This window comes from Eurosta solidaginis, chromosome 4 (genome assembly GCF_040869045.1).
Source record: "Eurosta solidaginis isolate ZX-2024a chromosome 4, ASM4086904v1, whole genome shotgun sequence".
Taxonomy (NCBI): domain Eukaryota; kingdom Metazoa; phylum Arthropoda; class Insecta; order Diptera; family Tephritidae; genus Eurosta; species Eurosta solidaginis.
In genome coordinates, this window is record NC_090322.1 from 270,463,090 (window position 1) to 270,489,405 (window position 26,316).

The 26,316-nt window shown below is 34.5% G+C and overlaps 1 protein-coding gene across 5 annotated transcripts in view; it reads right to left on the reverse strand.

The window, feature by feature from the left end:
• nAChRalpha7 (nicotinic Acetylcholine Receptor alpha7) overlaps window positions 1–26,316 on the reverse strand; it is a 322,772-nt gene that overhangs the window by 136,279 nt on the left and 160,177 nt on the right. For all 5 annotated transcript variants that reach the window (XM_067786137.1, XM_067786135.1, XM_067786136.1 and 2 more), the window contains exon 4: window positions 2,403–2,447. In XM_067786137.1, the coding sequence (XP_067642238.1) occupies window positions 2,403–2,447 (45 nt within the window). The remainder of the gene's footprint in view (window positions 1–2,402; window positions 2,448–26,316) is intronic.

The following is a 26,316-nucleotide window of genomic DNA, read 5'->3' on the forward strand; positions in this document are numbered from 1 at the left end:
ATTAGATTTCGCTCAATTATCTGGGTCCAGATAAGCTCGTGTACCAAATTTGGTGAAGATATCTCAATATTTATTCAAGTTGTCTTGTTAGCGGACAGACGGACGGACGGACGAACATGGCTCAATCAAATTTTTTTTCGATACAAATGGTTTTGATATATGGATATATGATATATCTATGATATATCTATCTAGATTCCTTTATACCTGTACAACCAACCGTTCCCCAATCAAATTTATAATACCCTGTGTAAAAGTACAGCTGGGTATAAAAATATGTGATATTGGTACGCTGTACTAGGGTTTCATGTAAGCGCAAATGTCATCACTACACTCTAGCGTAATGTGGGAAGAAAGTTCGTGATGTAGTTGATATGAACGAAATCAGATCTCAAATTTTGGCAAAAATGGAAAGAAAAGAGGGGAAATAAATTAAGAAAAAGGAAATAAAAATATAAAATGTGTGGAGAGGAAAGGCAAGATTTGAAGTTTAAACAGCCAAAATCGAAACCAGAACCGATTCTGGATGGCGTATTGCCAATAGGATATTGAAGTGTTAACAAGTTGTTTTTGGGTTTTAATCAACGAATTATGGGCGTATAATCCATTCGTTATCGATGAATTATAAGTTTGTTATAGGTTCATTATCAACGCGTATAGACGAGCTATCGATTTGTTATCGAAGTGTAATAAATTATACAATGATAACAAACGTCACCAATGAGTAATAAATTTGTGTTGACGGGCTATGGGTTCCCTCTCGAAAAGTTATCGAATTGTTATTGAACATTTATCAATAACCTATCGATTATTTATCGAAAAGTTATCTTATCGTTAGTGGCAAGCTATCAAATTCCCATCGGAGTGTTACCAATTTGCTAACGACGTGTTACCGATTCGTTCTCTATTTGTTAAAAAAAATTTACGAATTGTTATTAAAAAGTTATACATTTATTAGTGAAAATTTATCGGTATGATATAATAAAAATATAATTAAATACTTGGCGTGATTTACTCCCGTGGACGTAAATCGAGTCGTGGTCCTTTTAATTTTCTCTACTGCTAGTTTCTGGGGAGCTGAGTACTGAAATTGAAATCTCCAATATATTACAGTGTAAAGCCAGGTGCCTTTAACCACTTAGCCATATGAATGCCCCGTAGCTCGCTTTTTCTCTAATAACTATATAATTAATTTAAATTAATTACTCAAAAGCAGCGACTATTTCAAAACCACTTATGACTGTACTAGTAAAGAATGCGTTAAAAGGGTCTGCAAAGGATTGCAACTGCCAATTCTTAGGATATTACAAAAGTAAAAGTGTCAGTTGGAAGCACTGCGAGTGAAAAAACTAGAACTTGCACTGCGTCTTAGTGATATAATTCAGCGACTCGCTGTGGGAAACTTTCGCTGTCGTTACCCCTGGTGATATTTTCCGGCTAATAATTCAACATTTCAGCTACTTCTCAAGTACTGGTATATGCGAACTTTAGAAAAAAACTATAAATCTTTTTTTGCTAAAGAAGTAACATGTTTAGATATGCTAGGATCTTATTTCTCGTAAAATTTTATTATATAAATATAACCGAACGTATAACGTATTTCAATCGTATATTTCTTATAGCCGTTTCTTGGTTAGATTTCTTTTAATTTCCTTTCAAAAAGCCATCTTCAGCCATCTTCTAAATTAAAAGTATCTACTTTGATTCGTAATTTATTCTTTTTCCGCCGCTGGCTAGGTCAACTCGGCCATTGTCGGTACTCTAACTTATAAGCTCTATGCCGAAAATCTACGCATTTTATATGTAAAGAATACTGACTTGACGAAAAATGTTGCTAATAAACAAAAAAAACTTAAAGTTTTAAATAACATAAACAAAAGATCAGCATAAAAGCCAGTACTTAATATCCTTAATAGCAGTAAATATGTCAAAAAGCATTAGATATATTAGTCAACTCTATAGTCAGAATCTCGACGCACTTCATATTTATTTGCTTAGCGGTCCGAAAGTTTACAACAAATTGTTGTGTTGACACAATTCCCCCAACAAAAGTTTTGCCAACACTGAAGATTAATGTGTCTCTAATCGAATTAGGAAATACTTTTATTGAGTACTTGAGTATTTCTGATTCGAATAATTTTCTTGTATTCCTAATGGCAAATGTCCTTGCTGGATATACAAAATAATCAGCACCCCCAAGCAGTATTTGAGTTTAAGAATATTTCTGTATTTATTTGTTATTTTCTGATTTTATTACTCCGAATTATTGTTTTTTATTTGTTTATTGTTCGAAGCACCAATATTTATATACCCAAACACTTTATTTCGAAATATTTCATAAGTTATTGCTATGGCACGAAAATATTCGATTGCATTTGATTTCAATTTGTATGCCAACTTACCAATTTAAGCCAAATATTTGTTATGAGCAACTGATTCTTTTCATCCTGCAAATAAAACGAGATAAAGAGAGAGGAATGGATCAGTTTGTGTGATTTTTATTACTCATTTTTGAATATAAGATATATTGTTGCCATAAAAATATTTATTTGTGTGGTGATTGCGTTTGTGAAGAATGAAATGCTTATTTTAGAAGTTGTTGGTATTTTATTAATAGAGATGTCCTGAGGCAGAGAAAGGGTGCTTTTACTTAAAATAAAAATGGTAAAAAATTTTAAAATTGTTTATAAATTTAGTAAAATATACAAATCGAATGGCAGTTATAACTAATATTGTGCAAAAGACTAGGTTATTACCCATACAGAATAAAAAAGATTAGAAATTTTAAGTTTATATTGAGGGAGTTTAGAAAACTTTTTTTCGTTTTTTCAATCCTTAGACTCGTTTTTAGCATGCTCTTTTCCACAATAGATAAATTAGGCTTTCAAATATGTCCCATCCCTAAGAATTAGATAATTAGCTGTCAAGTTTTCACTTTTCTCTTCTACCTCATGCTTTCATTTAGAGATGACACCCCAGAGGTAGTTCTTTGTACATAAAAACATACCGGCATATCTTAAATGTGTTTATAGTTAGTGATTATCGAATATTACAATTTATATGGGAAATATAGTATTTAATTAACGATTAGGAGCGAATGGGAAGATACTTTTGTTATATGTAAACTAGGTCTTACAAATACAACCGAAGTTGATTGTCTGGTAACTTGTGAAATTAAAAAATCAGAAGTCAAATAACCAAATAACAATAGAAAATCAATTTCGGCTGTATTGCAAGGATGACAAAAATTCAAAAAACTTTTTCCGGGACCCTCTCGACAAAAGTGAAATTTTTTTTCGACTTTTCTTCTGTCCAACAGCAAATTTGGGGCCCAGTAACTCAAACTTACATTAAAAGACCCAAACCTTTAAGTTGTAAATATATTTATGTGGCTTAGAGATCGAATAAATTTTTTAGTAAGCAACAACAATAGGACCGGTAATACAAAAGAAAAAATTATGAACCTTCTGAAATCATAACACATTGCAATGAAAAGAAAAAAGTTTTGGTTTTATTCTGCTGGATAAAATCAAAACATATTCTCAATATATACTACGTCTCATAACTATTGCACACATTTTTCTTGAATTGACCGTTATAAAAAAGCAAAACACTTTCTAGATTGTGCTTATAAAATCGTTTCATAACTATGGCACTCAGTTAGAAAATTACTCTTTAAGACAAAAGTAGGTTCTTAACGAACTTCTTCTTTTTGTATAAATCTAAGCCAAATGTGATAAAAATGCCACGTGGAATAAAATTAACTGAAAGCGAAATAGGCAAAATTTTGGTTTTGCCGGAACAAAATTTAAAAATTAGTGAAATTGCAAAAAAATTGATCGGAGTCTCAAAGTTGTGAGCAACTTTTTATTAAATACAGCGGAGTACGATAAGAAAATATTTGGGGGTCCAAAATGAAAGCTTTCGGATCGCGAAAGGCGAAAAATAATAACAAACGCCAGCAACTCCTCGCTGAGCTGTTCAAAATTGGCAACATTCATGAGGGCAAGTGTAAGCAAATCAACAATATGGAGAGTTTTCCAAGAAGCTCCAAATATTTGCCTCCAAACATTTAAGATTGCTCCTTTTTGAACAGAGCGACATAAAATTGAGTTCGCCAAGAAACATATGAAAGTTGACTGGTCTCAAGTAGTTAAGTTTATTTAATGGATATAATCGAAGATCGCGAGACAACAAAAAAATGTTTTCTTAAAATAGAGTTAATATTGGATTGACCAGCTTACTCGCCCGACCTTAACCCCATGGAGAATACATCGGGATTGTCAGCCCATAGAGTCAATGCCTAAAACCACAAATATAGATCCACAAACAAACTGAAGCGTGCCCTTGTGGATAAATGGGAGTAATTGGAGGGTAATTTATTTTTAAATTAGGAAATTCTATCTATAATAAAATTTTCAAAAATATTCAACGAAATGAAAATCTCAAAAATTAATGGAAATAGTCAAATTTTAGACAGGTCTTTAAATATGCTATAGTTGTGAAACGATTTCCTTTACACAATGAGGGCACTCTCTTGCTTTTGTATGGCGGTAACATTTATAGCAGATGGTAATTCCAAAAATCAGTTGCTGAAACGAAAAAGGATACACAGCTGTACTTTTTCCAAATTTTTATCTTGTTTCTATTGCGTATGCCAAACATTTTCCAGCAATTCGTTCTCTAAGGAAAAATTTGTGCTATAGTTATGAAATGCACTTTAAGTTTAAAAACAACTAGCGGACTTTTACAATTTTTTTATTTCATATCATATTTTAGAATGGAAATTCCTTAACATTTCGGGTACGATGAGCTAAATGGAGCTCCATCTCAGTCCCACAGTTCGAAATACATGTTGCTCTGTTCAAATTTATCAATTCCTTTCTTTGGTGTACCAGTGTTATTGCGTATTAATTTTCAATTAATTGCTTTTACTTATTTGCATTAGTAAAATGTCAAAGAGTCTACCATTTGATGCACTCCACAAATCAACTAAATTTAATATTGTTACGAATATTAGCAACACTAAGGATATTGCCATCTCTAAGCCGATGCTAAACAGTGATTTGTATGGACATCAATAATTCAATCATTATGTCTACACACATGTCCATACGAGCAGCGGAGAAGCAACGCACAAACACATGCATATATCTTATCTAAGGTGCTCACAAGAGAGGGCAATAATTTGTGCAAGTATTATGAGAAGCAATAAACATAGTTGTGGCTGGTGATTTTGTAGCTGATATCTAACTAGTAAGTTCTGGAATGGAAAAGCCTAGAAGTATGCGAAGAGTAAATGAGACAGTATAAAAAGATGACAGTAGCGGCGCGAGAGTTTAGTTTCGTTTTAATTATCAATCAGTTTTGATTAAGCACGCAATCTGTCGGGCAATAGTAGAGTTATTTATTGTCAAGTACTTTAATAAAGGCCATTGTGCATTGTTGGATATTGGAGTTATTTATTCAACATTTCAGTGATTCGAACTTAGCGGAGGGACAATTAAGAGGATTTGCAGTAAATTCGTTACAATATATTTGATGTAAAAAACAATAAAGATAAAATGTCTCTTATGTACATATGTATATACGCAGATTAACTTTTATGATACTGTCATTTGATATGAGCAAACGATAAATTTTAATTAAATCGACCTATGCAATTAATTAATTCTTGTGATTAAAATTGAAATTTGATGTTAAAGCCATTACATTTGTATATCTACATACTTATATAAAGCACTGTGACCACTTAAGAGACAGCTTAATATCCATATAGGTTCGATTTTCAAATTATAAAATATTTGCAACCTATTTCCGGTACGGTTGTGTTCGTCCAAGACACTTATATACCAGAAATCGCAAACTATAAGTAAAACTAACGACCTTTTACTATGGAAAATATTTAGTGGTGGTTTTACTAGTCTATTACAACGTGGTCAATCTGATGGCATGTATTTCGATCAGAGGACTGCCATGTACTTGGATGTATTATATTTTGCTTAAGCCAGATTATGATCATGTTTCGGTTACTGTGGAGTGGATCAGCTCCAATATTTTAGGAGAATTTTCGCTGTGGAGGAGGAAACCTCTGACTGTGGTTCTAAAAACATCTTCTTTGCCTGCCGTGGCACTGAAGTCACCAAGCACGACGTTTTATGTCACGGAAGAGGCAGTGCTCGTAAGTGCGCTTCAGATGGTCGTAGAATATGTTTTTCATCTCATCGTCCTTCTCCTTCGTCGGTTTATGAGCGCACATGAATGAGATATTAAGAAAATATATCGCTTTTTTGGGGATGGCTGTTGGACAAACGTGCGCAGCTTTAAACCAGAGTACCAGACGACGAAGTCTTTTCCCCACCAGGACTCTTGCACTGAAAAAGCGTTTATATGTGTGGTCACACCAGCGAATATCACATGATACTATTTTGTTATTTTCATACTTCGTTGATCGTGTATCTCTTTGATGATGGTGACGTCTGCTGTTACTTTCACGAAGACATCAATCAGCCGGGTATCGGCGCCAGTTAAGGGAACTGATATTTTCGGTGCATGCCCTTAAATGACGAGTCTTAAATCGTTTGCCAAGGTCATCATCAAAAAAGGGTTGTCTCATTATCTGAAGCTTGTTCTTGCTTTTCAGTGGCACAAATGCCGCTAAGCATTAATTCTACAATATGAACGATTCCTTGTGCAGAATATTGCCTGAATTCAACATCTTAGGTACCGGTCATATCCTCTAATATTGACAGGTGGTCTAGAAATTTACCAAACAATTATACTGGCACACAAAAAAGAAGTGCTATGCACATGGGACTAAACCCATGTTCTTATACATATTTCGGGGTGCAGATTCCGAATTTTTTGTCAGGATCGCCAATGCACCCTCAAAATCTCGAGATATTTACAAAAAGTGATAAGTTCAATAATCGCGGTTTTGAAAATAAAACTAAAAACTTTCCAATTGCAAAAAAAAAAAAAAATTAAGGGACTTGGGAATATTTCAAACTATTTCTGAATCAAAAATAAAATTTTCCAAAAGATTTTGATAAAACTGTTTTTAATAAACGCGCGTTGCCATTTTAACTCTAATTTCCTGCTGGGATGCACATGTTTTCTTCCTCACTATTCCACTTACATTTGAATTTTTGCCGACCACTGGTCTTTGTGTGCCGGTGTTATCTATGTCTCGTGGTCCGATCATGTTCAAAAGAAAATGATTATTTCCGACGCTGTTTCTGGTAGAGCAGCTACCACCATTTACTGTCACAGTTAGTGGCTGTCAAAAGTCCGCTAGCACTAGGATGTATGAGCTGGCATATATTTCTAAAGAATAAACAAGTAGCTCACTAAGCTAGAAAAGCAAGGACGCTTTGTTATAACTACACGATACACAAGTAAACAATATACAACAGCGAACGGAAAAACAGCAGTCGACCTTTTTCCTTCAATTTAATTAATATTTAACGAAACTTTTGTTTATGAATTTCGAGCCTGAAATTATGCAAGCCAATTTGAAAATAGTATTGGAAAAAAAAAATCGAAAATTTATGAAAATTTTGAAATTTTTATTAGAGTTTTCTGAGTTTTTGGCGGCCGCTGTGGTATGATCGTAGGGGGCTCCGCCTATCTCACCGAAGATCCTGGGTTCTCTCCCCATGCAAAGCAATATCAAAATGTTAGAAAAAATTGTTTGAATTAGAAGAAAATTTTTCTAAGTGGGTTCGTCCCTTGGCAGTGATCGGCAAACACTCCGAGTGTATTTCTGCCATGAAAAGCTTCTCAGTGAAAACTCGTGTGCCTTGGAGATACAGTTCGGAGTCGGCATAAAAGAAGTAGGTCCACTCCCGCCAATTTATATGAAAAATCAAAAAGGAACAGGACGCATAATTGGAGGAGAAGCACGGCCTAAAATCTCCTCTGAGGTTATCGCGCCTTACATTTATTTTCTGAGTTTTTTGATAATGTAATTTCGTGGCTCAATAAATTTTAGTCTAGCCAAGTTGAATTCGTTTTGATTTGCGACAAGTTTTTTTTTTTGATAGTGTTTTTTAGATTTTTTATATTGCGGCAAATCTGGAACACCCTTCTGAAAAATTAATTGTTTAAAATCAAAACAAACTTTGAAATACTTGAAGCTCGTGCTTTGTTGGACTAAAATTGATTAGGCTATAAAACTGCAAACTCAAAAATACTCAGGGAACACCAAAAGCTTACCAAGTAGTTTCTCCCATTTGTGTAGAGCCTGATTGTGATCATCAAAAATTTTCAATTTACGCATTGGGGATTGGGAGAAAAAAAAAAATTTAAATGAATTTAAACCATAGCTTTCAATCAATGTTATTTAAAAAATTTACACGAAACTCATTTGGCAAATTAATAGCACACCGTTTGTATTTTTCTAAGGTTTGAATTAAGTGCTTTTTTATTTTTTCAAATATATACATATGCTGGTATTTGTTGTTGATATTCCTTGTTTTTCGCAGTCACTTTAAAACAAGTTTCATACAAAAAATAGTGGACCAAAAGATTTGTATAAAAACAAGTAATAAGAGCAAAAAGTGAGAAACCGTAATTGTGGCAACATTTGCATGGTTGGCGTGTTTTCATTTAACGGCTTTTAAAATTCTCAAAGAAAAAAAATAATCGAAAAATTGTAGAATAAATGAAAAAAAAATAAATGAAAACGGTGGAAAATACCGAAAAGTCGACCACAAAACGTTTGTGCAATTAGTTAGTAAATTAAGAACGCATAACCTTCAATAGGCAATTCTTATTGCATTTCCTACACAAAATTTGAAAGTAAGCACATGGACGGACATATACAAACGCATGAAGTAAACACAGCTATAGAAAGAAGAGAATGCCGAATAGTACACAATGAGCAGATGTGCTCATACTTACACATAGACATGTAAGAGCATCATCACTAAACAAACAATGAATGCAAGTTGTGCTCTATTTTTGTTGATTTTCGTTTTCACATATGCCATACGGCAATTCGGACATGTTGTCCAATTAGGGTTGCCACAAATGATTTTAACAAATAACCGGAAAATTTTCGCACGAAGTTTGTTGTATACTTTTTGATTTGCTGTCAACTAGACATTTGTTGTTGTAAATGTATTGTAGTAGCATTTGTGCACCAACGTGTACATTTATATTCCCTTCATTCGGCACATATACTCGTACATACCAATATTAGCGTGGTCCAAAAATATAGAGGAGGGACGTTAAGCAAATTTGGTATGCAGATTTTACTAGATTTATAAAATATTGAAAGAGAAAATATGTGAAAATAGGCACATAAAAGAATCCACATACATTTGGTTTTAAATATCGGGCCTTATTACATTTTGGCAATGTAGGCGATGTCACATCCCCTGCTAGGATGCAGATTTGGTAGAGAGATCCCATATTTGATGGATTCGGCTTGGATGAAGGTAGAAAAGAGAAAGCTTCGCCCATTCCAATAGGCACGATTACTCACAAGTAAGTATCAGTATTTTCTAGTGGGAATCTGAAGAAAATTATAGTTTAACGGGGTTGGACCAGAAAAATATGGGTGTTAGATGCGACTGAGTAGATGTTTGTCATCTTGAGGAGAAAACGGGACATACATTGGACTGACTTCTTGAGTGCCAAATATTTTCAAAGTGCTTACGAAGATAACTACTTAAGTCGCTGGGAGGCGGAGCCTCTTCAATCAAATGTCCGTTTGAATGTTCAGAGTTCTATGTATACAACAGTTGCTGGTCGCTCAGCATTTCATTTCTCTCCTTTACGAGGAGTATTATCGCTTCACTGTGTATGTGATATTATGGTGACGTATGAAGACATTTTCTGGCAGTTCTGAACGCGGTGTTTTGGCAGGTGTGCAGTTTCCTCCAAAGTGTTTTTTTAGGCTCGGCTAGGATATAGGAGAAGAAAGGCATACTAGCAGAATGAGTTGATTAGTTTAAATGAAATTGTTTAATTATGCTTGACATTTTCGCTCTACATGTTTAAGAACTACCTCCGAACTGGTGCTTATCGGATTCTGAGCGGGACAGTCGGTAGCCAAACTTGCGCCCACAGAACTAAAAACTGAGCTGTATGTAGATGATTTAGTAAATCAAAGGTTGTGACTATGAGGAAATCACCTACCACCGAAAATAAAGGACGACAACGAAAATAAAAAAGTTAAAGGAAGAGCATAGAATGTGAGGAAAAATAGTGATGAGAAAAGGAATAAGGGTATATGACGATGTAGGGACAGAGAAAAGAAATAAGTCTGGAAATCGCATGGTCAAGCTGCTAAGAAGCGAAGTATGTGTTGTAAGCCTCATTTTATAGTCCCAGAGATTGCATAAAAAGTTTTAAAGAGATTTTAAAGCCTTTAAGTAATATTGTTTTGTTGTGTATATTTTAGTAATAGAAAGTTAGTTAAAATAGTACAGAAAAAAGGAATTAAGCAAAAGAATGAAAGTAAAAGTTTAAAAGCAAAAAGAAAGTGTATCAGAAAATGGGGGAGAAAATTATAACAAATAAGGATAAAGAGAAAAAGTGCTTCCGGTAAACGGAAATAATTTTTAAGGACGACCCTACAAAGTGCAATTCAAAGTTTGCCTAAAAAATTTCAGCACAAAAATTTGAAGCTCGAACAAAATCAACGCTGCTGTTTGCAATATTTTCAGAAATTATTGTTTGTTGATGCGCTACCAAATAAATGAATGCAAACTTATGTGCCAATGTGTGGGTGTGTGCTTTTTTATACGAATATATATGTATGTTATTGTAATAATGTAGCGCTAATAGGTTACTTTGGGGAATTTGTCTGAATTTCCGGTACTGCGCCGTTATGCAAAATTAAATTTACAATTTTTTCCCAAAAATGTTTCCTTTTACGAGTTTTGTGTTTAGTGAATTGAATTGTTTATTTGTTTGCATATTTATTGTTTATTTTATGTATGTCATTGTATTTTGCGCTGAATTAATAAAACAGAAAAAGTTATTGTTTATTTACATATTTTGATTTAAATTATTAATTCGAACATGTCGCGTGTAATCATATCATCCTATTAGACAACTGCTTTGAAATGGTTATCAATTGTAATAAAAACATAAGTTATGAAATGAAGTTTTAATTTATACGAAAAACATTTTAATTGTTATGCTTAATGACCTAAGCAGTGCAAATTTTTATTTCGTTTGTTTTATTAGCCACTGAGTGCGTTTGTAATTCTCAACTGGAAAAAGAAGTAGTTTAGCTAAGATTTATTATCTCAAACCAGGGGCTTCGCAGCAAAGTGGAATCTTTTCCCTTAGGGCCACTACATTTCAAGTTGTAACAGGTGCATGGCAATTCTGGTCTTCTAAAAAAACAAAGAAGAAAAAAAACCAACCCTTTCGCGGACGAAATGGTAAATGCCGTCAAATTTGTGTAAAAATACAGGAACATAACAATAGAAAATGAACGTGCACTTTTTCGTAAAGTCAATGCGGCATATGACGTAAATTTTGCATGCATTCATTGAGCTGTGATTGGTTTTTGGTTGGGGGAAAAATGTATAAACGTAAATAAAGCGAAACACCGACATTGAACTCTTAAGCCTTTAAAAGTGCTTGACTCTCACGCTGAAGTTGATCCCCTCAGCGATGGAACAGAGAACGGAAACGAGCCGGTCTAAGTGCCCAATAAAAAACACGAAATATCTCGAGGTTCAGATGACCAGTCATATGAGCTAAATGGGCCACAATGTAGCGCTTCGAGAGCGGCACGTGGTGAAGATTGTAAATAAAAATGGACAGGATGATGTTCATGTATTTGTCGTCCATGAGCCTGAAATAACTCTGAGCTTAAAAAATAACTTGTCATTCTGCAAGCGGGTCTAAGTGATTTAAATTATTTTATTGATATCCCGAATCGCGTATCTCTATTGGATCCAAAGTTATGGCAAGTAACACTCAGAAACCTAACCCAAGAAACCATTGTCCGCAGAAGAGCTAAAACAGCAAATAATTAAATTATAAAAAAATGAACTAGTTGCCCTCCGAACTACCGAAGTTTAGATGAGATATAATAACTAGGCGCGAAAGCAGGGGCAGAAAGGCGTGAGTGTGAGGAGCTCGTGCTGCTAGCCACCAGGAATAATGCCAGTAAATTGTACCAAAAAGTTTACTCCAAGAAGCGGAAAAGATGGGTTTGCCTTTACGCCTTGGTAGCCACAATTTCGAAATAGTAAAAGATTTTGTATATTTCGGAACCAACGTAAAAACAAACAAGAACGTCAGCTCTGAAATCCAGCGAAGAATCACTCTACTCAATAACTGCTACTTTGGGCAGAAGTATAAACTATGAAAACATTCGATGAAGCGGCTCTGGGAGTGTTCGAAAGAAAAGTTCTTCGACAGATTTACATACCTCACACGTTCGCGGTGGCGAGTACAGAAGAGGATTTAATGATAAGCTGTACAAGCTTTACGCAGTCGGCGAATAAACACAGTACAGCCAATAAACACGCAGCGGCTACGCTGGCTAGGCCATGTTATGAGAATGAAACGTGACTCAGACGAAGATTTAGGGCCGCCATCCGCTGAAAGGGCCAGGGGAGAAACCATTTAAATTCCCTTGCTGTGACCAATTGGTGCCAGTTGGTAGAGCGAAGAAGCGGCTGGCGTATCGCGTTGGACGGGCATAACATTTTAAGCGGTAAGTAAGCTTTTTATCGCAGGAATACGCGATACTATCCAGAAAAATTTTTCTCGTATCTTAAATATTTATGGCTTTAATTTCAATTTTTTTTGATAGAATATCCTGTTTTTTTTTCAAACATTTTGTTATGTAACGAGCTTATTCGTTAGCTCATTCAAAGTCCTTTGAGTGATTCGTCAAATTTTCATTTTAGATTGCACTTCACCACAATCGCATTAGCTCTTTTGCCATTTATTTGACTGACTGTGGCATCCAACTTTGTGGTTTTTTGTTGTTTGCTCAAATGATTGCGTAAAAGGCCAAAAATGCGCTAAATTCTTTGCCAACAAATTTTCGTTTGATTTCCATTCGAATTCAACTTTTTCATTTATTTAGATTGAATTTGGCTTGATGTGTTGGTAATTTTCGATTTGTCCCTTTTCGTAGATGCCAAATTAAAGCAATTGAAGTTGGTAGTAAAATTTGCGCAGTCATATAGCAAAATACTACGTAAAGCTAATACATATACATACATACATATACATAAAGGCATAGGTATGACGAAAAGATAGTGGAAAAAGTGGTATACTCATATATGTATGGAATTAGAAATATGTAATTGGTTTTGTATATACGAATTGGGGTTTACTAAAATACTTACAAATAATAATCATCTTTTTGTTCGCTTAGTGTCAAGAAATTCTTACCATAAAAGTTTTAAATTAACAATCTACATATAAATATATATTTGCATATTAAGAACTGTGACTGTAATTTTAATACGAAATACAACTTTGAGGAATATAAAAAAGAACGTTCGCCACTAAAGCCGAAGATTCTAAGCTAATACTATTGAACTTTAAAATTTAGTTTTGCGCCACAAAAATTTTGTTGCGACCGTTCAAACAAAAAACAAAAAAAAAAAAAAAACCAGTAATGGTGTCTAAGTTCGGGTATAACCGAATATTATATACTCAGCGTGAGCTTCAATTGTACAGCTCATTTCAGAAAAAAATTTTTTTTTCGAATTTTGTTACGAGGGATTTATATTTTTGAGGGCCTAGAAATATTAGGGGAATTGAGGTTTTTGTGCAAATGGTCTAGGATAATTTTATTTGCAAACTGGTGTAGTATTTTTACATAGAACGCCAAAAAATTATACGGCTATGCATTTGCTACGTCATGGCAAATTACCAACCTCAAAAACCGTGGTTTATTGTTTCAAATGAACAAATGAGCAACTGTCAAAACAAAACAAAATATGCAAAGAAAAAATTTAAAACGAAAAAAGTTGTTCGCAATCTGAACTTTCATTAGCTAGCTATAGCAATGTTTCCAACACCAAATATACAAAATTCTGAACTCCCTTATTGTGTAATGCTTGATCGGAATAGGGGTGTGACACCATTGGGTGTCTCCCAATTTCCTCAAATGTTATGTATGTAAAAAGTGGGTGTGATTATCGTCCGATTTCGCTCATTTTAAATAGAGATGGGAAATCAGTGCCAAGGAAACCATTTACCAAATTTCAATAAAATTGATATACTCTATGTGCAAAGAACGGTCAGACGGACGGATGGATGGATGGACGGACGGACATGGCTTAATCAAATTTTTTTTCGATACTAATGGCTTTGATATATGGAAGTCTATACCTATCTCGATTCCAGTACAACCAACCGTTATCCAAACAAAGTTAATATACTCTGTGTGCAAAGCACGCTGATTATAAAAAAGGAGGAACTATTACATGGGAATATAAAAGTTGAAGTTGAAATTTAATGTAGAAAAGATATTTCCAAACTAATTTTAATACTTTGCTGGTGTTTGGGTAAAACTAAGCTTGTTCCTCACAAAAGCACTTGATCGGCTTTGCAATTTTAATTTGCTCAACACAATTTACCACGGCTAAGCCACTTATTTGCTGAAATTGTGCTAGAGAAAATCTATTTTGGAATTTCACTTTATCGTCATCCATAGTAATAGACTAAAACATACAGAATAGTGTGAAAAAATTTTCACGAGTGAGAAATATGGACATAGAGGCAATGCTATTTTGCATTTGTTTTACCAAATTTTAGTAGTTTTTTCGCTAAATTATGTATGTTTGCTTCCGCTTAGTGAAATTTTAAGTGCAGCTAGGAATTGTTCGAGAAAAATGAACGGTTGAGCGAAATGAAACTTTAGATCTTTTAATAATTTGGAAAAAATTCAAACAAACTGACAAGGCGATTATACCTTTTAAATCTCTTCAAAGTCTTTCCTCCCGGGAGTGGAATCCGAACACGCACTCATATGATAGTTGAAATATTAAAAACGCATTCAGCCACGTCATGCCTTAGTTGTTGTTAACTTAACGCAATTGCCATCATTGCATATTTTATTCTTTGCGCAGTACCAACTTCGCATATTATCTTTATGCTATTTGTTGTTGGCATGTTTCAAATAAACTGGAATCTTTTATCTCAGAAAGCGCTACCGCCAGAACGTGCCGAGTGTTCGAGTGTACTCTTATTAATCTTCGGAGAATAATTTTGCGGTTAGAAAAATTAAAACAAGTGCAAATTTACCGAATATGATGAGGAAAGATACCACCTTAAGGAAAATGAGCTTCAACAACTATTCTCAGCTATTTGAAAGTACTTACAGCGGAGTCTCCTATAAAGAGTCATGCCAGTTTTCATATTTTCGATTTTAAAATCCGATCAGAGAGGGATGTTTTTACTTATTGACAGCCGGCTGCTTGTTTCAATGGAAAATTCTAATCGAGCTGTAAAGAAGTTGTAATAAAACACCTTCTCTATGACTGCCTACGCTTATCAACGCTCAATCAAATAGCTCTTTCTTTATAGCTAAAGTCAGATCCCAAAAATTGTTCTGAAGAATCCAATGTGCTTTCTTATGCAATTATTTTAGTACAATGAGGGAAACACATACATTTTTTGGTATTCGAAATAGCCTTTTTCACTGGCTTATGAATCTCAGTGAATAGCAGAAAACCTTCTTTATATTTAAAAAATTAATTTTAGGAGATTAAAATAAATAAATTCATTACAGCTTTATCGCCTTAAAAAGGCAATGGCATCTTTTCTCTTTGTTTGATATTTTCAATTAACGATTAACTTTGGGTCATCAAATACCAATTAGCTGAATGTTTTTTCAGCATTTTTACACCTTTTTCTATACTTTCTATGTTTTACAAAGCGCCCACGCCCTTTTTATTTAGCATGTTCTTTGTTGTTTTCCTTTTTATTTTTCATTACTTCGCATAACGTAAAGAAATATTGCACATTCTTTGTCTTAGGAAATGTCATCAACAACAATTCGCTTTGGAGACTCTCTGGTGCCTGTGGCTGACTTAAGTTTTTATTAGTTGGTTATGTAACGGACAACTGCCCAAAAGTAGCATGACAAGTTTTCGACACTTCTCTCTAAGTAACTTTTTTTTTTTTATGAAGGTTGGTAATTGCAAATACACAGCACAGAATTCGCGGTACACAAACTAACTTTATTGTATTACTTATTTGTTAGGGAACTCAACTCATTAAGAACTTTTCGTAGCATAGAAAACAAAAGCAATGCATAAACAGAAAGAAAGATGGAAAAAGAAAAATAGATAAAGGTAATGTCGAAAAAATATTTAAAAAATTGTAGGAAGTAAAATTGTAGTAAAGCAGCATTTAATTAGATTTTGAGCTGCAGTCACCACAATTCAAATGAGATTTTCTTTTAGCAAAAATATTTCTGCAGGCAAAATTCAACGTGCCGAATGCCGTCAAGTAAATAAATTTCACACCAACTTTTTCTTAATTTATTAGCAAAAGTGTTGAGGGAAGGAAAAGAGAAGTGGTACAATGGATAATGAAGTAAATGTAAATGCAAAAAAATAAAAAGCGTAAAGCTTATTTGTTTGCGTATGGAACTTTGTGTGCATTTCTCTAGTAAATTGGTTTTTTTGCCACCAAAGCTTTTTTTCATTACCCATGCGACACGCCTTCATCTCTCCACAAGATTTTTTTTTTTCAAAACCAACGAAAATGGCTTACTTCGTTTGGCCACATGCAACAATAGAGCGCAAAACCGCAACACACACACATACACAACTACACACACACATGCACAACTACACACACACAAACACGCGTTTGCATCTCTGTTTGGGCTTATCAAAGCGCACTGATTTAGGTGCAACGTGTCGTATGCGTAACCATTGAAAGCGCAGCAAACTCATCGTTTTGTGTTTGTTTTTGTGCAGTGTTTCTTTCACATTCTGTGATGTTTATTCTGTTAGTAAAAGCTGGAAAATAGCAATTCGAGTGAATGCTGTTGAAAAGTTGCAAACGTTGCGAAATATATATAAATACATGGGGATGTACGTATGTAGTAAGGTGTTTATTTTTAGGCGATATTATTGAGCGAGGAACGAGTAATAAATATGGTTGAGTTGATATGAGCGCAATTAGATACTAAATAAACTTTTCACAGTTTACTTAAACAAAATCAGAAATAGAAAATTGGACACATAGGCTAGCATAGAGAAGAGAAAAGAAAGAAACTGGAAAGGGAAACGGAGAGTGAAGAGAAGAAACACCAGGTTTAATTGATGATGATGGTGGCAATTTGTATGCTGAAGATGGCGGTGTTCACGGTGAGGAGGTGACCCAGAAGTTACGAAAGGTGAGAACGTGGACCCAACATTTCGTTCTGTACTTGTAACAAAAAGGTGAAGTCAAGAGGTATTTCGAAATGTTGTTTACCGATAATCGCGCTGCTAAAACCAGTTGTACAAGGTGAAACTTTTTTGAGAAGTTATTGAGGAGGAGTTACAGCGTCACCACCGTAATGAAATGGAGAGGATTGGGGTTGAATGCTGGTATCAACGCGAATGCTCAGCAATTCATTAATGGGAGTTTTGGTACCATCAAGAAGGTAGCAATTGTTTTAAATTTTTATTTTAGATGGGATGATCACTTCAAAGAGCCATAAGGTCAATTGGCCATTTAGGATATTTCCGTTTGATCTTATCACCATTTCGGGAAAAAGGCCACAATGCTACTGTTATTGAATTGAAGCCAGCCAAAAATAAAAAAGCTCCCCAGAAAATATAACGAAATATAACAAAACTATAGGAAAATCAACACAGCAGGGTAATATTTGGAATAACAAGTTGCGCGCGGGCCTTGCCGTGTGTTCGGGCTTGCCCTAAGTTGCATTCCTCAGTGAGCAATTGTGCCCTTAAACGGCCGCTAAAAACTTATAGGGAAGGACAAGTCGGCATAGTGGACGAAATCTTTTCTGAGCCGTACAACATTTTTTACTGTGCCGTTCAAATAGGCAGGATGAGTAAGCTGCAAAGACTAAAAGCTCTAAAATGTTCGTTGGAGCGTTTACAAATCACAATTAAGTACAGCTCAGAAGATTTCATATAGAAGGTATCGTGGAAACGGGGAGAGTTGCAATAAGTCCGCGAAGCTCATTGAATTACTCTAGATGTGATTGAAATATGAATAGTGAAGAATTTCTCGTACGGCCTATACATTTTTTTTAATCCCCAGGCGCTGTATGAAGTTATTTCCGCACAAGTTTGCAGATATTCGTTGGTTGAGTTAAGTTATTTTCATTTGAAAGATCGTTAGAAAATCTCAGATATCTCCTGAACACACTTCCGAATAAGTACCTTGTCGTTTTTTCTAAAAAATAGTCCTCAGGTTTTATTATCGGCGAGCCTCTGGTAAGGACATGCTAAAAAAAACAGCTGTGCATTTTAGACCAAATAGAATTGTCCTTAAAGCATAAAAAATATGCTATAGGCGCTGTTATAGACATCGATCAGACGCAATAAAAAGTAATGTCTGGTACCAGTCAGATAAGAAACTATTTTGGACAATAAACTGCAGAAAAGGCCCAAAATAAAGGGTTGAGGTAGGGGCCATCGCCCAGGGGTGTACACTGGCTTTATGCGATCGTAGTCAAGTCGGTTCTATTCTACGGGATATGGTCTAAGAAAACGCCCCTCTGTTTAAGCGTGCCTATTAGTATTCCACACAATTAGGATCAAAATAGCGTACATATTTAGTATGTACCTAAATGGTGAATAAAGGAATAACAACAAAAAGGAAATACTTAGAGATAAATTTCAAAGCGAGCGGTGGGCATTCATATGGCTGAATGGTTAAAGGCTCTAACTTTACTTTAGTATAAAGTATGAATGTTGGATATTTCGAGTTCGTTACTCAGTTCCCGAAAAACTAGCTGATGAACAAGTGAAATTCAGAAACATTTACTAGTAACCATCGCCGTTTGTAAAATTTGTAATTTTCTCTAATATCAAGAGGAAAATCATTTATTTAATGGAGTTTGGTGTGATTACCACTGATATCTTTTTTATAGGTTTATGTTGAACTGGCCGGTCAATAAAGACCACGCATACTGAATGTGTCCATAGCGTTTTTATAGGCTGATTTTTTTATATTTTATGCTGAGAGATTGGTATGCTTAAGTAGCATGAAAAAAATGATGCACCCTAATATATATAAGTATGTGTACATATTTATGTGCATCTGTGTGTGGTATTTTGTTTTGCTGAAAGTTAAATTGTAACTTTGTGTTCGTGCGTTCATGTATAATAGATTGGCTTTGCCGCAGTACGCGTGCCAGACCATTTCCGTTACACTTGTAGTTGTGGTGGCGGAAATGTGGGAACACAGCTCACACCGGGCCTTACCGTGTACTATTTGGTCATAGACGTGGTTTTAGGTTGCCGTATTTTTGTTTTAACTGCATTTTTTCTCAAAGAGTTGTTGTTGCTGTAATTTATCGATATTTAATCGTTGGCACTACATTGCAAGCAGTCCGTAGCAGTAGTTGAGGGGCTCATTGGTCACAGTCAGTTGCTCTTCTATCAACTGAATTGTTCAGATCTTTTTTGTGGGTGTATTTGTTGTAGCAATTGTTTAATTTGTTGAATATGCAAGTGATCGTATGAAAGTCGTGGCAAGCAATTGAAATAAATAGTTTATTGCAGATATAAATGCTTTCGTATGTTATGACGATTTACAGGTTTAAAGGGTTTGGGAGTTAGTTTAGTGTAGAAAACGATATCTAATTTATTATTTTGATAGAAAAATTCTATTTAATCTTTAGGTACATATAATGAGGATAAGTTAAGATTTTTATGATTTAATTTTTGGTGTTTGCTTAGCGGACCTTTCTTTTAAGCGTATCACAGCCCTTTACACTCAAATAAAATATAGTAATAAAAAAATCAAGATTTAAACCAAAAAATCTAAAAAGTTAATCCACTCTATCAAAGCAGAAAGTGTTGGCCCTTTGCAAAATTGGACGAGTGTTGGCGCTGTGCTCGTTGTCAACCGAGTGGAACTAAACGACAATAAAACTTTGATTCTCACTTGGTTGTTCAATGAGCAATGGGCGATAGTGACGTATAAAGAGTTCCCACATACAAATATTTAAGTACTTACACAATGTAAGCTATAGCTTTCTTATTTATGGTGTAAAAAAGTGTGCTTTCAAAGCACTACATACACCAAAAACCCAGTAAAATAAGGATAAAATGACAAAATATGTTTTGGCAAGTATTGTCATCAAATACTATACGACATATTTTACCAAAAATTTACATAAATTCTTTCATGTAAATGTGAATAAAGAGTATCAAGTTTTTTAAATATACAATTCAGTGATGAAACTAACAAAGCAAATGAAAGTTTTGATGACTTTTCTTTTATAAAAAAAAAGCATAAAATGTAGAGCATTTTGATTAGCGATATTTTTTGCTTTCATTGCTTGTCAGCCATATTTTTTTACGCACAAACGAATCGAAAGGAGTTAATATGGTGGGCTTGTTCAACTGAAGTTTGGCCACACTTCTCTTTGTAATCTAGGAAATACTACAAAAAGGAGGTAGGAAATACTCGCGAACAAAGGAAAACAACTACGACTACTTTTGTGCCAATTGACATAATAATTAATAGAGCCCCACATAAGAAAGATATGAATCGCTGGAAAAATTCTTAGCGAATGTTCCAAAGTTGTGTTCTGCATTGTTTTGCTTTTGATGAAAATCAAAATTTCGTTTCGTTATTAAAATGTAGTTTGACGGCATGATGGAGAAATACCTTAAAATTTTTTAAATTATGTTCATATCTCACTTACTTCCTAACTTAATTTACGCTTAACCGTTTAAACAGTTATGGCCGCCCAAAAAAGCGCGCCAGTCGCTTCTTTGCTCTGCTAACTGGCGCCAAATGGACACACCAAGTGAATTTAAATCCTTCCCACATGGTTCTTGTAGCAAACTGGAGGCCTCCCTCTCCTTCTGCATCCATGGCCAGGTTCCGACAAAAATATTTTCTCAGCCGGAGCATCTTCTTCCATTCGCATAGCATATTTACTGACTGGGCTACATTTATTTACTTGACTTGTAAATCATAATTTTCAGATGACTTTATTTAGCAAATCCCCACCTAGTCCAAAGTAGCATTTATTGGCAAGCGTGATTCTTCGCTGGATTTGAAAACTGATGTTGTTTTTGTTTATTCTGGTTCAAACATAATCGAAGATTTTTACTATTTGGAATATATGGTGGCTGCCAAGGCGCTGATTCTTTGCTCGATGACAGCAGGTACGTTCGTTTTGTCCTCATTCACCATCAAACCCATCCTTGCCGCTTCGTTTTCCAGTTTGGAGTAAATAATGTCATCAGCATACGTTAGGAATATAACAATTTTATAAAATATTGTCCCAGAGTGGGTAAGTTCTGCAGCTAGTATAATTTTTTCCAGCATCAAATTAAAGAAACCGCAAGATAGAAGGTCCCCCTGTTTGAAAACTCGTTTAGTTTCAAACGGCTCGGAGAGGTCCTTCCCGTTTCTGACTAAGCTAATGGTGTTACTCAACGTAAATTTTGCATATTCATATAAGTTCTGCTGGGAAACCTAATTCAGACATAGCGGCATATAGGCAGCTCCTTTTCGTGTTATCGACGGTCGATTTAAAATCGACAAAGAGGTGATGAATGTCAATTATTTTTTCGCGAGCTCTCGCGCATTATGAAAATCTGGTCGATGATTAGGTCTGAAGCCGCACTGATAAGAAGAAGATAATCAGCTGATTCACGTTAGGCTTCAGTTTTTCGCGCAATACATTTAATACGTAGATATCAATTTGCTCTCAATGCCTTATAAGACATTGCTGAGTGAAAAAAAAGAAAATATTCGCTGAGCTTAAATAATTAAAAACATTTTTTTTTGGATTGGAAAAAGTGTTTTATATTTGAAAATCAGTTTTTGAACTCTTTGAATTTAGAGAAAATATTATGTTATTTATAAATATATGTCACGTACACGTTGCTTTGGTTCCCGATGGTGGCCCTAGCGTGGTTCTCAACCCGCCATCTTGGAACCAGACGCACACATATATTTATTTCCTTCCGTTCAACCTCTTCGGATTCACTTACCCACCGCACCACAGGAATCCCACCCAACTTTGGACCGCTCGCATCATGTAAATTACTCTGCGGTCACTCCAATGCGGTCACTAATAGCTCCGAAATGTTTATTGTATTTACATGAACTTTAACATCCTTTTGTTAAGAACAAAGGTTTTTCAAAGAGAAAAATAACATTTTTATTTTATTTAAATTCAGAGGAGTTTGATCTTGCTTTTAGGTGTGAAAGAATTTTTTTACAGAAAAAAAAATTTTTTTTTTTAATTAGTTTTCTAGTTTTGCTATTTAGTGGAAAAATTTAAAGGATCAGACTCTGAAAGCTAATGAACCAAATACAAATTTTATTTTGTGTTCACATAAACTATAAAAAAAAATATTAACAAGTAAGGAAGGCTAAGTTCGGGTGTAACCGAACATTACATACTCAGTTGAGAGCTGTGGAGACAAAGTAAGGGAAATCACCATGTTGTAAAAGGAACCTAGGGTAACCCTGGAATGTGTTTGTATGACATGTGTATCAAGTGGAAGGTATTAAAGAGTATTTTAAGAGGAAGTGGGCCATAGTTCTATAGGTGGAAGCCTTTTCGAGATATCGCCATAAAGGTGGACCAGGGGTGACTCAAGAATGCGTTTGTACAATATGGGTATCAAATTAAAAGTATTAATGAGGGTTTTAAGAGGGAGTGGCCCTTAGTTGTATATGTGAAGGCGTTTTCGAGATATTGACCAAAATGTGGACCAGGGTGATCCAGAACTTCATCTGTCGGATACCGCTAATTTATTTATATATGTAATACCACGAACAGTATTCCTTCCAAGATTCCAAGGGCTTTTGATTTCGCCCTGCAAAACTTTTTCATTTTCTTCTACTTAATATGGTAGGTGTCACACCCATTTTACCAAGGTTTTTTCTAAAGTTATATTTTGCGTCAATAGACCAACACAATTACCATGTTTCATCCCTTTTTTCGTATTTGGTATATAATTATGGCATTTTTTTCATTTTTCGTAATTTTCGATATCGAAAAAGTGGGCGTGGTCATAGTCGGATTTCGGCCATTTTTTACACCAATACAAAGTGAGTTCAGATAAGTACGTGAACTGGGTTTAGTAAAGATATATCGCTTTTTGCTCAAGTTATCGTGTTAACGGCCGAGCGGAAGGCCACAAGGTCGACTGTGTATAAAAACTGGGCGTGGCTTCAACCGATTTCGCTCTTTTTCACAGAAAACAGATATCATCCTAGACTTGTTCGACTTATGGCATTAAAAGTATTCTAGATAAATTAAATGAAAAAGGGCGGAGCCACGCCCGTTTTGAAATTTTCTTTTATTTTTGTGTTTTGTTGCAACATATCATTACTGGAGTTGAATGTTGACATAATTAACTTATATACTGTAAATATATTAACTTTTCTTTTAAAATTTGAATTAAAAAAAAATGTTTTTTAAAAAGTGGGCGTGGTCGCTCTCCGGTTTTGCTAATTTTTTTTAGGCAGACATATAGTAATAAGAGTAACGTTCCTGCCAAATTTCATCATGATATCTTCAACGACTGCCAAATTACAGCTTGCAAAACTTCTAAATTACCTTCTTTTAAAAGTGGGCGGTGCCACGCCCATTGTCCAAACTTTTACCAGTTTTCTGTTCTGCGTCATAAGTCCAACTCACCTACCAAGTTTCGTAGCTTAACCCGTATTTGGTAATGAATTATCGCACTTTTTCAATTTTTCGAAATTTTCGTTATCGAAAAAATGGGCGTGGTTATTGTCCGATATCGTTCATTTTAAATAGCGGTCTGAGAGGAGTGCCAAGGAACCTACATACCAAATTTCATCAAGATACCTCAAAATTTACTCAAGTTATCGTGTTAACGGACAGACGGACGGACGGACGGACGGACATGGCTCAATCGATTTTTTTTTCGATACTGATGATTTTGATATATGGAAGTCTATATCTATCTCGATTCCTTTATACCTGTACAACCACCCGTTATCCAATCAAAGTTAATATACTCTGTGAGCTCTGCTCAGTATAAAAATAGGAACGAAAAAAATTGGTTTATTGAAAAAATTTTTTTAGATGAACTTTTCTTTACAAACTTACAATTTTAATCAATAAAAAATTCTAGTCTTATAAATTTCCTCAAATTTTTGTAAAAAAAAAAAAATATGAAATCAAATCCAATTTTATAATTTTTTCCGAATTTTTCAGAAATGTTAACCTTTTTTTTATGTTGGTTGTTTAATGGTATGTTCAATTTATACTTATTATTCAAGGATTCATGAGCGTAGCACCGGCTTATACTAATTGAATATTCAATTATTATGTTTTTCTAAGAGAAGCTGAGAAAAAAGGAACATTTACTGGCCTATTACTAAAACAAATCTATATAACGCACAAATTAATTTGGAGCCAGAATGTCTCAATTGTGTTGTTAGTGCAAAAATGAGATAAACTGAAATAAGCAAGGAAACAAGTACAAGCAGGATAGCCTAGTGGTTAAGGCAACTGCAGTTTCACCGTTTGATTCGCGGTTCGAATCTCGGTGAACCTTTGATGATTACGTGGCGGTTTTCGAAATGGCACCATCACAATATGCCAGTAAATGTTCCCTTCTTTTCAGTTTCTCTTAAACCAATATAATTACTTAATATTCAATTATAATAAGCCGGTGTTAAGCCCATGAATTCTTAAATATTATGCAAAAAATATTTAAAAAAAAGTTTTAGTAAAAAAATTAAAAAAATTGAATTTTATTTAATTGTTTCTTACATTTTCTGGAATATCGAAAAAATTTTTTTAGAAATATACACATATTTATTTCATGAGAAAGAAAAAACTATGAAAAAATATAAATACTTATAGAACATTTTGATGCGCTACATGTATATATATCGACCATCGAAAGATTGCTGATGATTGATAAAGAGACTAGGTTGTTGAATTCAAGATTTATCCAATCTATTTATTGGTTGTAGTCACATATTATCAAATATATCACATAGTTATTAAGTCAGAACGAACAAAAACATGCGTTCTTTTTTCAATTCGATTGTTGCTTGCGAATTATTTTAGATTTTAAATAAAATCTGGGGAACCGCCAAAAGTTCATCCTTTTATATATGTCGTGTTATAAGGATCAGCTTATAATATTTGTAGTGGTGATAACGTGCACCGTCTACCTCAGCAAAGTTGGGTCAAAGTCCCGGACAAATAAACATAAAAAATTCAGAAAAAATTTTTTCATTTAGAAACAATTTTTCGAAGCGGGGTCGCATCTAGGTAGTGATTTAGCAAACACTCCGAGTGTTTTTCTGCCATAAAATCTCCTGAATAGAAATTCATCTGTCGTTCGGAATCGGTATAAAATATGTAGGCCCCACCATTCCAATGTAGAAAAGTTGAAAAAGAGCACTACGACAATTGGGGGGAGAGAGAGAATAAAGTGAGAAGGCGACATCATTGATAATTTTTAATGCCTTAAGTTTCAAAAGCCCCAAAGCGCTTTGGTGATAAAGTCTTAAGTGATTCACCCGGAGATATTGCGCAATCGATCTGAAAATTTTGTGCATACCTTACGGAATAATTTTCAATATTTTTCTTTAAAATATGTGAGGGTTGTAGAGTATGCGAACTTTTATTGGCACCCTTATTAGCATGCAAAAAACCTACGCACATGTCCTTGCGTAAGCACATTTGCATGTAAACAAATTTGTTGGTGTTGACAGATGTTGACACATGAAGTGTCAAAATCAAAACAAATCATGTCACATTGTTGCGTCTCGGTTGTAATGTTGTGGTTTTGCTAGCTTTCTTTTATATTTACATATGTAACTATCCATTGAGGTTATTTATTTGTGTGAGAATGTGAAGTATGTAATTATGTAATATGACATTTTATTATGATTTCGTATTGCATTTCAAAACACGTAAACTTTTTGGGCGTGTGATTTCGGGAAATTAATTTGTCAAAATTATTTTCATCATACATTATGATGGCCTGCAATCAAAAACTTTTTCCTGAGAGACTTATGGAGTAATTACTTTAGAAATTACCGCACAAAATAACATTGTGCTACACCGAAATCTATTATATATTATGTTAGCAACAGAAAGGTTGCCATAATTGTTAGGTAAAACACTACTAAGTCGGAGATATGATAGAAAAA